Here is a 13,494-nt window from a genome sequence, read left to right as displayed (position 1 = left end):
TATGCATGGATGGCATGTCTGTGCATGCACGCATGGTCTGTGCATGTGTGTCTGTGTCCTGTATGTTCTTTCTGTCTGTGTGTCTGTTGTCCTGTGACTGAAGGTCCACATGTATGTGTCCATCCGTGTTCTGTGTCTGCAGGGGCGGCTATGTTGGGTTGCGTGTGAACCAAAGAGGAGAGTAGAGCAAACAGGTGAAGGAGACTCGGGAGCCTAGGATCATGGGATGGGAATCTCCAGGAGGTGCTGGGAGACTCACGTGAGGAAAACTTTTCTGACCCAGGTTCTTTGTTAAGGGACCCTCCACTAGCATTTCAGTTCAGACTGCAACTGGAAAACATATTTGGAGCCACAGGCCCTTTCCACACCCTATCCAGACCTCGTGGGTTACACTGGCTTCCTTGACCTCTACACTAACCCTGCAGCCTCTGTACTGCCTCCCCTGCCTCTGCACTGCTCCTCTATCTCTGCATTGCCTCCCCTGCCTCTGCACTGCCTCCCCTGCCTTTGCACTGCTCCTCTATCTCTGCATTGCCTCCCCTGCCTCTGCACTGCCTTTCTTGCCTCTTTACTACCTGTCCAGGCTCTGCATCATGTCACTACATGAAACCTTTTATTCAGTGACTTCAGAAGTGAGGCTTTTGCTTAGCTTCTTCTAAGTCTTAGAATCTAAGGATGGCAGAGAGGGCTGTGGGTAGACGTCAGAGCAGCAGTGTGGGTAGATATAGCCTAGAAAGCAGAACACTTCAGGGGTCTGGCTGTCCTGGCTTCCACTGGTTCTCCCTGGCTGTCCTGGCTTCCACTGGTTCTCCCTGGCTGTCCTGGCTTCCACTGGTTCTCCCTGGCTGTCCTGGCTTCCACTGGTTCTCCCTGGCTGTCCTGGCTTCCACTGGTTCTCCCTGGCTGTCCTGGCTTCCACTGGTTCTCCCTTCCCAACACCTCCCTGATGGTGTCTTTGAGTGCTGGGTGCAGCTGATCTGGAGATCATGGCCTACCACGACCGGGTTCCAGGACCTCCTTCCCACTTCCAGCCGGTGTAGCTAGGCCCTTCACAGGAACTCTGCCAGCACTGCCTCATCCCCCAAGTGCCAAGAGAGGACCATGGACTCACCCTGGCCCTCTGGTTTGAGGACTCACAGTGCCATCACTGTCAGCTCACGGTTCCCTAACCTCTGTGCCATCACAAACCTCTGTCCTTGGGACAGGCCCTCTGTTCACCGGTGTGGTTTTTTCCCTGTCTCTACTGCTCAGGGCGTTTAGGGTCTGAGGCCAATCACCTGTGCTCTTTGCTTATTTCTTTGCCTGTTTTAACAAGTATCTGATTATGTTTTTGGACTTTGCAAATACCAATGTAGCAGTTGCAACAATCAAGTCAGAAGATTACTGACATGGTGTGGCAGGCCAATGGGTGCTTCAGAAGCTGGCGATTAGTTAGCTATTATTCTCATCTTGAAGACAAAACTAATGAACAAAAAATGGTAGCTGATCCTCTCTATGGGGATGTATCTTAAATACATACTAAAGGATGGTGATGCACAGAGAAGTAAGTGGTCTGTGGTCTGTCCTGGGAATCAGCCTGTCTCTCCTGGGAAGCTGGGAGGGACAGCCAAGCTGTCCCCAGGAGCAATGGCTTCAGGCATGGACAACAAACTGGGAGGACTTTGCAGGTTCCAGTGCAATGGGGATCAAGGATCTTCAAGAAGCCCAGGTTCCTCCCAGGACAGACTACCACCCAGCCTCCCAGCCTCAGGAGGGACAGACTGTCTCCCAGGACAGACCACAGATTACTTACTTCCCTGTGCACCACCATCTAAAGATACATCCTTGTAGAGAGGACCAGCTACTCTTTTTTTTTTTTTTTTTTTTTTTGCCATTTTTGTTTCTCCTTCCAGCTGAGAGCAATAACACTTCCTCTTCTGGTATAACCAAGTGAGGTGAGAGAGTCTTGGAGCCTGGCGGCTGCCATGTTGCCATTGCTCAGACTCTGTATCAGCTATTTTGGGATCCCGCCGTCTTTTCTCTCCATGCACAGCCCTCTGCTGTTTGGCTTGCCGTGGATGCGTGCACATGGTGCTGTGGCTCTCGTTTTTTTTTTTTTTTTTTTTTTGCACAGTGGCCTAGAACCTTCCCCAAGTATCTTCCCAGCCAGATATCCCTGCCGGGGAGACTGCCTGCTGTGCTCAGAACTGGTCTGCGATCTGCCCATGTGTCTGCCCGTGCTCGGCTGGAGAATCTCCCTCCTCACCAGGCTCTGCTACTCTCTCCCTTTATCCCTCTGTGTCTTTGAGAATAGATTTAAAATGAGGTTCTTGGGTGAACATGGGGGGCTTCCTGACACACCAATCCCACGAAGAGGGGTTTTTAGGGCCGGAAAATGCCCCATGGTGACATATAGAGAGGTCTTTGCCCCCGGGTCCTATGAGATCGCTAGAGATATGATTGCTGGACTGAAGACCTGACCCGACATCTCTGGCTCTGTCGAATCTATCCTATACCTACAGGGAAATGGAGAGGGCACTGGGCTTGTCCCTGGGGGTAAGCCAGCTCGTTCTGGGAAACCTGACTAGGACCTTTGTCCCCATCTGAAGAGGAGGAAGGCTCAAGGTATGTAGCAAGGGAACTGGTAGATGAGCAGCCTACTGCACAGAGAAAGTGCAGCTGCGTCAGGGAACGTGGTGACAGAAACCGAAATTAGGGACCCAGCAGAGCCACAGGCACTTCAGAGAGCAGCAGTCCCCTGTGTCCCACCCTAGGGTATTCTGTCAGGAGTGACCCTTTGCCGGGTCACAGCAGCCAAGGATCAGCCATAGGCACAGGAGACTCCCCACTGCTGGGACCAAGAACATTACCACCCACTGTCCTGCCCACCCACAGCCTGTCACTTCGCTCCTCCAGAATGCTTGCGGGCACGTTGCCCAGGCAACCAGAACGCCAGCACGTTGCTACCCTTCAGTCTCCTTCAAGTACCTGAGAAGGCTGTGCAGCTACATCTCCCTGGCCCCAGAGTCATTGTCTGCTCCCAGGAGGCAGCGGGGGCCTGGGCTTGGTCGGTTCCAAGAATTCAAGAAGTCTCAGGGCCCTAGAGCATCTCCAGCGAGCTTAGCCAACAGCACTCTGCCATGGTAACCCAATGTACCTTGCAAAGAACTTCCTGAATTTTCCCTGCTCTGTAGGTAGGGAAACTGAGGCACAGAACAGTCATGTAAATTGCCCGTGTTCCTGCCATGCAGAGACATAGCCCACCCTCTGAGGCTGCCTTTGCTCTTGCCAGGGTGTTCTAACAAGAACAGCGTTTCACCTCGGTGGTTCCCCCCGTTACAAACTCACAACCTCAGCACCCCCAAAGTATCAGAGCCCAACTCCCGGCCATCTCTACAACCCCACTGCCCCATAGATCAAACCCATCAAAATCCAGCAAAACTGGCACAGTTGAAAGTGGCCTTAGGAAGTCAGAGGTTGCACACAAAGTTAGGTGGGGGTCTTGTGCAGATCCTAAACCCAAACTAGCAGATTGGAATACAGTGCGGGGCAACAGCTGTGGGGTTGTGACAAGGGGGAGTCTGTGGTGTGCTTCGTCACACCAGGGGAAACTAGGGGTTGGGGGGGGGAGTCCCTGGAACATGCTGTTCTCTTGCAACTTCTGGGTAAAACTGGAAGTATTCTGAGGTGAGCAGTGTTCTTAGCAAGTTCACGGAGGCGGAGAGCAGCCAGGAAGTGTCTGGGTCTGGGGTCATGGTTCTGTTGCCAAATCTCAGGTGAGCCCCAGGTGAACCCCAGGTGAGGGGATATCTTGATCACACGTGAGAGAAGGTAGGTTTATATAAAGCAGACCAGACAACATGTCTTCCAGCACTTGTCTCTGTCACTCTCTTATCTCCCCGAATTTATTCCCAGCCTGCCTAAGTGTCACTGGTCACGGTAGGGTTGAAGGGAGGGAAACCTCAGATTCCACACTCAAACGGAGCCTCCAAGGGGAGAATCAATCAGCCTGGACTCTCGCTAGAGTCTACAGCAGACAGCGTAGCAGGATGAGGGTCCTGGAGTAGCACAGCAGGTGCAGCTCCCGAGGTGGGCGCTGAAGCAGAAGCAGAAGGGACCCAATTCGTGGCAGCTCCGACACCTTATGCTATGTGAAGTTTCTGAGGAAACCCTGGCCACACAATGTCAGGGCTTTCACCCTTTCCAACTCCCCTGACTGTGTGCCCCACCACGAGAGGAACCTGATGTTTCCTGTTTCCGGAGGAGCGCGTGCTGCCACATCTGGGCCCCTGGGAGGGTGTGTCTGTGGGTGAGGAGATGTCTTTGTCTCCCTTAATTGACAGTGATTTTCTCCCGTGGAGGAAGTATATAGAAGGGAGTGAATTGAACCTCAATCCACTGAATCTTATTAAACCAGTCTTGGGGAAAAGTGATTTCAATACAAATTTAAGAGGAAGATACGCGGGAGCGGCGGAGCAGCGAGCAGAGGCAGATGGGAGCAAGCGGTGTACACAGCTTGCAGCTTCTGCTTTTCCTCTGCGCCGCGTCCTTGGAGAGGAGCAGGAGGTGACTGTCGTAAGCTTCATCCTCAAAGGGGTGGGTGGAGGTCTCTGTGTTCAAGCAAGGAGGGACCTTAACTCCTGGGGATTCACACCAAGCCCACTGGGGTCAGATTGAGTCTCCACAGCGTTCCTGCAGCTTGCTTGCGACCCAGAAGGCTGGCTGTTTGCAGCCAGGGTCCAGGATCGGAAGGTCACCGAGAATCCCCACTTTGGTTCCTTTTACACCTTTCCCCCTCCCCCTCACTCTCCCCTACCTCTCTCCTCCCCTCCCCCTCCCTCTCTCTCTCTCCTGCCCCCTCCTCTCCCCTCCCTTTCCCCTCCCCCCTCTCCTCTCCCCTTCCCCTCTCTCCTCCCCTCCCCCTCCCTCTCCCCTTCCCCTCTCTCCTCCCCTCCCCCTCCCTCTCCCTCTCTCCTGCCCCCTCCTCTCCCCTCCCTTTCCCCTCCCCTCTCTCCTCCCCCCTCCCCCCCTCCCCTCCCCCCCTCCTCTCCCCTTCCCCTCTCTCCTCCCCTCCCCCTCCCTCTCCCTCCCTCCTGCCCCCTCCTCTCCCCTCCCTTTCTCCTCCCCTCTCTCCTCCCCCCTCCCCTCTCCCTCCCCCTCCTCCTCCCTCCCCCTCCCTCCCTTTCCTTCCCCTCCCCCTCCTTCCCTCCTCCCCTCCCCCTCTTTCTCCCTCTCCCCTCCCCCCTTCCTAGGTTCAGTTCCCCTTTGTTGTTATCGAGATGCAATCTACATGCTATTAAATTCACTGCTTTTTGAGGGCATGGTCCAGTGGTTTTTGTATATTCGTAGGGTGTGTAGCCACCACTGCAGAGAATTCCAGAACATTCCATTACGCCCCCAAAAGGACCGCTCAAGGAGGCAGTCACTCCCAATCGGTTCCTCTCCTGTGCTCCCCAGTAGCCACCAATCTCCCCACAGTCTCTGGGGGATCCTTCCCCAGGCCTTCCATCTATGTGTGTCCCTAGCCCTGGCTCCTTTGCCTTGGCATGGGCTTCTAAGGTTCCTGGTGCGGGGGCAAAATGCTACTCTGTGCCTGGATGTGTCCCGTATGCCCGTGTGTTGGGGGATGCTTTCGGTGTTCACATTCTTGGCTACCGAAGACCCAGGAACGTACAGCTATGTACTTTAAGACGGTGATCGCCGCATCAGTGGTAGCTCTGATTTCCTCAGGGATCACTGAACCAGTGTCTTCAGTTGCCAAGCCAGTGTGCGCTGTGTGCACAGACATCCTAGTTCCCCAGCACCATCTTCAGTACTTGGTGTGGCCTGACCTATCTTTACCTTGAGGGTTGAAGTGCGTGACACGTTCCGAAGGGGCCAGTTTAATGTCCCAGGGTTTCTACCTGGCCTCCTGGGTGAATGTGTGGCCCATTGGCACTGATGGGTTCATAGTTACAGAGAAGGCCTCACTTGCCATCCGGGTAGACAGCGGGGGCAGCTGACAACGCCTTGGTGCCTTCCTGAAGTGGGATTCTTCAGGAACAGGTTCATTTTGTAGCTGAGCACACCTGAGGGCCCCTCCCTCTGGACCGAGCTCCCCTGGGATTCTGGCATGAGAAGAAGAGGTGCTGGTAGGCTGGTAGGTTTACAGGGGTCCTAAATCACTCAGGTATGTCCCCCGCAGATGAGAGCTGTCCCTGATGTCACTGCTGTGAGGCTAGGCCTCATACAGGGCTTAGCGTCTCTACAGTCCAGTGGGGCAAGCCCTGGTCCCAGCTGAGAGCCACCTCTCCCACGCACCCTCCATTTCCTCTCTGAGCAAACGCATCCCTTTAGGAGGGAGCCGCTGGGCTGAGGAGGAGCAGAGCATCCGCCTCCCCAGCCTCACTGCCATAGTTGGGTTCTCTGCATAACAGCTGGGAGTCTTGGAAATGAGGAGGTTTCTATGGTAACCAATTACAGCCCGTGATTGGTGAAAAATCTCAGAAATATCCTGTGTGTGAAGTTATGCCGGGGAGGCAGGCCCAGGCTTAGGTACTGAGGTTTTAATTTCCTGGGGTGATATTTCTCCAAGCACTGATGGTAGGAGACTCGGGATTTCAATACTCCTCAGTCTGCCCAGTGGACCTAGGAGGCGCCTTAGAGGGACCTGGTGCAGGGATCTGGTAGAGCCTGCTGGCATCTGGCATAATTTGGGCCTACTGAGTTCTACTGAGATGTGATTGAGCCTGGTGAGGGCAGGATAGGTGTGGAGGAACTAGAAGGGCCTGGTAAGAGGTCAGAGTGGAGCTACTGGGGTCTGGATGGGTCTCAAAGGGCAGCTTAGGGTACAGGTACCAATGGGGCTGGGAGAGGCTTAGGAGGGCCTAGGGGAGCTTCTGGGTTCCAGTAGAGTCTGGTAAGGCCAAGTGGAGCCCAGAGGGATATGGTAAGACTTGGTAGGACCTGAAGGACAATCTAGTGTTCTGCTGGAATCTGGTAGTGTCTGATGGGTCCCTAGGGGTGCAGGGACCCCAGTGTAGCCTAGAGGAAACTAGTGGGGCCTTGTGGGGTCTAGCAGGGCCCCAAGGGTCCTGGCAGGTTTGGCAGTGACTAGTGGAGCCCGGTTGGGTTTCGTCGGTGGTGACTGGAGACGCTGGCAAGGCTTGGTGAAGCCTAGAGGATCTGAGAGGGCGAGTGAGGCCTCACAGCTACCCAGAACATCTCATTACAGAGAGCGGATGCCCAACCTGAAACACAGGCATGGAGAGGACCCGAGATCTATCCGCACAGGGTCACCAGAGGTTTGGAGGAGAGTGCAAGGGAATCTCACACTGACCTGGGTCTCTCCTCACAGTGATGTCAACCCTGTCCCCACTGGAGCTCGGCTGCTTCTGCAGAGAAGGGACACAAAGGTAGAGGGGCAAAAGCATCCGCCTAACGCGTACGTACGTCCTCCTTCCTCACACAAAGCTCCTTCATGCTGATTAAAAAGCTAGACCGTATTGTTTGGGGACCAGTCCTTTTTGCTAATTAGTCCCAGCAAACTCAAGCTCCTTTCTCAGGGACCACCTCCTTCCCAAGCACCAGTGCATGTCCGCCTCAGAACAGGCTGAGAAGGAACATGAGCAATGCTCAAACAGTCACACATACTGAACGGCGAACAAGGACATGCTTGCACACTCACATTGACATAGATCCACACTTGTGCGCAGTGACCAGTAGAGATGTCTAGGAGAGGGTACACTCACCAAGGCACATGGATACACACACACACACACACACACACACACACACACACACACGGATGTAGTGGCGCCTTCTTGCATACCTACTCTTACACCTGGGGGGAGCACTCACACCCCGGGAAGCACTCACACCCCGGGGAGCACTCACACCCTGGGGAGCACTCACACCCTGGGGAGCACTCACACCCCGGGAGCACCCACACCCTGGGGAGCACCCACACCCCGGGGAGCACTCACACCCCGGGAGCACTCACACCCCGGGGAGCACTCACACCCCGGGAGCACTCACACCCCGGGGAGCACTCACACCCCGGGGAGCACTCACACCCTGGGGAGCACTCACACCCCAGGGAGCACTCATACCCCGGGGAGCACTCACACCCCGGGAGCACTCACACCCCGGGGAGCACTCACACCCTGGGGAGCACTCACATCCCGGGAGCACTCAGAGACACATCATGCCCACACATGCTCAGCATCATGCTGGCACATGCACTCACAAACTCCCTCCCCTGACTCTCATGCATAAGCAGTTACACCCTGCACTTCCGCACACCCACTTGGGTGTGCTCCACTGCTTGACAGCGCACACATCCACATGGACCTCACACGCGTATACAATGGCACACCCTGACACATGTGGTCACTTTTCAAAACACACACACACACACACACACACACACACACACACACACACACGACACCTTATAAAGAAAAACAACTCCACATGTGTACACGTGTTTCTGGCCCTGGTGAGAATAGCTGTGGTGTATGTGGCTCAGTGTTCCCGACACCCTGCACCCCCTCTCCCGCTACAGCCTCTGGGGAAGTTTGAGTTTGCTTCTAACTTTCTGATGTGAAGTTGATGCCGAGAACAGACTTTGAGTGGCGTCTATAATCAGTCTTCAATTACCTATGCGTGGGGAAGAGGGAGCGTGGGCTGCATTTTCCACGCCTGGTTGCGTGGGTCTTCATGCTGTTCTGGATTTTCCTGTGGTGTTTCAGCATCCATGGGTCTAGAGGGGACTTGTGCCCGGCTCGTAGAGCTGCCCATGGACTCTGGGTTGGGGGACTGTCCCAGCAGGCCCCCGATGAGCTGTTACCACTCTTCCCACCTGCCCCCAGCAGGCTGAACATCCTTTCACCCCCTGCCCAGATGTGCGCCACCTGGCCTTTCTGTACCCAGCACCTGCTGACAACGAGCGGTTTCCACAGGGCATCTGGAGATTCCACAGGGTTTTCATTGGAGATAAACTGGAGTGGGGGCGGGCGGGTGTGGGTAGAAACATCAGCAGAGCAAGAGCCTAGTGCTGAAGCTCCCAGCTTCCCCTGAGTTCCCACGGCGACATCCGCAGTAGGGCAGACGTGGAGGCTTTGCTTGGGCGTGTCCAGGTGGAGTGCAAACAGGTGTGTGTTCAGCTCACAGGACCAGAGGATCATGGTGTTTGGGAAGAGCAGAGCAGACCGTGGGTTCTAGGGGAAAGCCTTTCTGCCTCATGTGGCTTCCCGGGGCCCGGGACCTCTTCCTTCACAGACCTGAGTAGTTAGCTGGTCAGTTATGGTGTGGGTACACCCCAGCTCTGCAGGGTGGATGCTGTCACCCTTGGTATCTTGTTCCTGGAGTCTCAGTTTCATTGTGGGCAAGCCTTCAGGGGCATTTTGCAAGATGGATACGGGGGAACTTTGGTGGCTTGGTCCCTTGCCATAGAAGGGCTCTTGGGTTAGCACACAGGAGGTAGCTGGGCTGGAAGCCGCTGTCTGACACACTCAGTGGGCACTGTGCTCCTGGGCTGGCCCAGAAGGCTTCTGGAGTCATTTCCAGGTTCACATGAACTCTTTACAGTCAAAGGTTGTCCCTGTCCAGTGGCGGGGAGGGGATAAATGTGGCCCTAGTCAGAGCTCTCCTGCTGCCCCACTGTGTGCTCACTGCTCTGCCGTCTCTCCTCAGCTCCATGCCCATTCGCTGGCCCGGCCGCTCTCTCGGAAGCCATCTCTGGATACTGATAGCCATGCTGCAACTTGCGGTCGACTTCCCATCCTGTGACTCACTGGGCCCCGGGCCCGAGTTCCGACTCCTGTCACGTCCACAGAGGCCCCAGAGGCTTTGGAGTCTGCGAACTGGACCTCCAACGAGGCTACCAACACCGGCCTGGAGTCCCCGTGCAGCCCGGGCTGAACGTGCCCACGGGCCCATACAGATGCAGACTCCCCGTGCTCGGAGGGCCCACAGGCCCAGGGACCAGGTAGCCACCCTCGGACCCAAAGGGGGACTCACCAAGCCTCCAGCTGCCACCCGATCCAGTCCTTCCCTCACCTCTGCATCAGCCTCATCCTCCATGACTGCTGGGGCTGCAGAGCATCAGAGCCTCCTAAAGCGGGGTAGAAGGCACACACACGATGCAGAGTTCAACGACTTCGACTTTCATGGTGGCAGGCCCACGACAGAGACAGAATTCATAGCCTGGGGTCCTACAGGGGATGAGGAAGCTCTGGAGTCCAACACCTTCCCTGGTGGTTTTGGCCCCACTACAGTCTCCATCTTGCAAACACGGAAGACGACTATGGCCGCCACCACCACCACCACTGCGGCCAGCACGGCCACCGCCATGACACTGCAGACTAAGGGGGTCACTGAGTCCCTGGATCCCTGGAAAAGGACCCCTGTTGGGGTTAGCACAACGGAGCCTTCCACTAGTCCCAGCAACAATGGGAAAGACATCCAGCCCCCCAGGATCTTGGGGGAGACCTCAGGTAGGAGACCTCTTTGTGTTTCTGGCCTGGTTTGGGGAGAGGCAGGATGCAGGGTGGTTTGGAGCAGGGAGACACTGAGATGTGCCCAGAACTGGAGTTGAAACAGAGGCAGAGAGAGTAGTTGAGTGTGGACCACAGGCACAGGTTGGGTGCTGTGTGTGTGCAGGACAGGGCCTTCATACATGCTCACACTGAGGCTGCAGTCTCCTGGGTATGTCACATGCCAGTGTTAAGGGGCCATACAGTCTTCAAAACTTCCAAGAGTGTCAGCCTTTCGGGGATGGTGAACTGCTAGATGGAGCTGTCCCATGGTTAGGAATGACCTTGGACAGCCAGAAAGAATAAGGCCAGATCAGGGGACGGACTCCCAGCACTGCTGACTGAAGCTCTGCAGACACGGTTCAGCTCTGCCCCCGGGGATGAGTTGAGGGAGGAGACAAGATGCAGGGTTTTGACTTGAGGGCCCCGATGTCTTCTTGGGCTCTGTGTACAGTTGCAGCTTCTTGGATGGAGACATCTCCTTCTGTGCAGTTTGGTACGCTTTCTTTTGTGCCTTATTCTCTAATGGCTGCAACAAGAGAAGTCCTGGCCATTTCCCAGGCCACAGTCTGTCCCTGTGCCAGCAATTATGGTTGTGGTGGCGGGGGGGGGGGGAGCGGTCAGCTAGAGCCCCTCCCACAAGCCCCAGCGTCTGCCTCTGTTGACAAGCATCTCCCCCACCCTCCGGAGACATGGAAATTCAGAAAGGCATGTTGTGGGTGGTGAGGAGTGGCCTCCTCAAGACGTGAGTCTGGGAATGATGGGAGGGAGGAGGGATCGACAGCTCCTGAGGTCCACACTGGGGCAGTTGGCACAGCGTCTCTGCTCCTGGTTTTGTCCTGCTCGTGCCTCCTCTGACCTTGGGCGGGTAGACATCCTTTGACTCACACTTGGAAAGGTTTTCACAGGGTAAGCACCCTTTGTCCTTGAGGCGCCAACACCCTTCCTTCCTTCACAGAGTAGCAGGGCCACTGGTTTTACCCTGCAGCAGCTTGGCCCTCATGGGGAGCCTGTGAAAACAGACTCTCTTGTCCCATGCCAAGACCAAGGACAGGGCTAAGCCCGAAGGCCCCTGGGGAGGGGATAAAGGACTCCATAGGCATCTCATAGCCTCCCTGGGGAACCCACTAGGTAGCCTTGGGTTCACACAGTGTAGACTGGGGAGGGGGACACACAATGTAGAGGGTCACAGAGGGACCTCGGATGCTGTTCATCTCAGGACCTGACTCCTGCAAGCAATTCCCATAGAGTCTGTTTCAACCTGTACCAACTCATCAGACGTAAACATCATGTAATTTGGCGCTCCTCTCAGACGGCCACCTCCCCGGAATATGTCACTTACTGTATAGACACGGATGAGAAAACAAGTCCCCATTTGTCCCAAATTACATCTGCTATTACAAATGCTAAACGCCCGGGACAGCACTGTGAGGCTTAGCAAATTAACTCACGGTACATCGGCTGTGGCTAATCCAACCCTACAGATGCTTATCTCCGGGAAGATTTATGGTTCTCCATAATATAATCTGCCGCTAGATTAATTTGTTTAGCAAAACAGATTCAGAAGAGGGAAATACGTGTGTTTGCCTCGAATATACAGAATTGTAAATGCAGGTCTGGGTGCCAGTGGCAGGGAAGAGAAGGGAGGCCTCTGAGCTGGCTCTGTTGGGAGCTGGTCTCAGCAGAGGCGACTTGTGGGAGCTGGCCGTGGTGCTGGAAATGGGCTCTTGGATGAGTGAGGGAAGGCTGGCCATGTACCCTCCTATCCTTGTAAGGTTCCTGGGTGGAGATACCTGAAGGGAGTTTTGACTGTGTTGCTCCCTCAGCCTCCATGAGACAGACCTGGGTGTCTTGCACACTGCAAAGGGCGACCCTTGTGCACCTACATCGTGTGGAATCTGAGGTGGAGAGATGCTGTAGAGGATCTCTCAGCTGTGGCCCGTGGCACCCTCCATGGCTGCATCGAGGAGGCTTGGAGAGGGCTGCCAGTCCGGCTGTGACATGACCTCTGATTTTTGTGGCTGCATCTCCCCTCACACCTCTGGGATCAGTGCTGAGAGCAGAGGCTATTTCCTGCAGAGAGTTCCCCACGCCTTTGTGCAGTTTTATACCCAGCTAGGGTAACTCAGGAAGCACTCAGCTGTCTCTGAGCAGAATAGCTCAGCAGGGACCAGAGGGTTGTACCATCATCCCCTGGATTTGCCCAGTTCCTGCTGATGGCGTCTTGGAACTTGGACCTGGGCTTCCCTACAATCAGTTCTGCTCTCCATAGAGACATCTTTGGAGTCTGGCTTGGGAATTGAGTCATTTGGGTTTCTCCATTTCTGTGCAGAAGAATCTGTGAATGGTCGGGTTACACACTCCCACACCTAACTGAGGCCAAAGGGTCAGGCTACATGCTCCCACAAGTCTGCCTGAGGCCTGGGCATTCCTGTTGGTAATGTGGGATTGCCACATTAGCAGCTCCGGAGTTACTCAGGGCCTCAGGTTAAAAGAATAGCCTCTGGGATTTCTAGAAAGCTCCTCTCTTTTGGAGCAGATGACAGGTCAGACAGCTGGGGACTGTCCCTGGGTTTTAGAGTCACAAGCTTAGGTGACACACTCACCCCTCTCCACAGAAACAGAGAGAAAACTGCCTCATGATGTCGTGTGAGATCCAAGTACACACTTCCCTTCCGGAACTTAGGGTCTGGCATGGGGTAGCTGTGTGTGGTGCTGATAAACTATAAGGATAGTCACAGTGATGCCAATGGTGGTGTTGATGGTGATGGTGGTGATGGTGATGATGGTGATGATGGTGGTGATGATGATGGTGGTGATGGTGATGATGGTGGTGATGGTAGTAATGGTGGTGATGGTGGTGATGGTAGTGATGATGGTGGTGGTGGTGATGGTGATGGTGGTGATGATGGTGGTGGTGATGGTGATGATGGTGGTGATGGTAGTGTTGGTGGTGATGGTGGTGATGGTAGTGATGATGGTGGTGGTGGTGATGGTG

The 13,494-nt window shown here is 55.0% G+C and overlaps 1 protein-coding gene across 2 annotated transcripts in view; it reads left to right on the top strand.

Moving 5' to 3' along the window:
* The window catches only part of Ajap1 (adherens junctions associated protein 1), a 112,462-nt gene that overhangs the window by 42,076 nt on the left and 56,892 nt on the right, over positions 1–13,494 (top strand). For both annotated transcript variants that reach the window (NM_001101014.2, XM_039110790.2), the window contains exon 2: positions 9,655–10,457. In NM_001101014.2, coding sequence (NP_001094484.1) covers positions 9,655–10,457 — 803 coding nt within the window. The remainder of the gene's footprint in view (positions 1–9,654; positions 10,458–13,494) is intronic.

This window comes from Rattus norvegicus, chromosome 5 (genome assembly GCF_036323735.1).
Source record: "Rattus norvegicus strain BN/NHsdMcwi chromosome 5, GRCr8, whole genome shotgun sequence".
Lineage (NCBI taxonomy): Eukaryota > Metazoa > Chordata > Mammalia > Rodentia > Muridae > Rattus > Rattus norvegicus.
The sequence above is the reverse complement of the archived record's forward strand: the minus strand, read 5'-3'. Positions and strand labels throughout refer to the sequence as shown.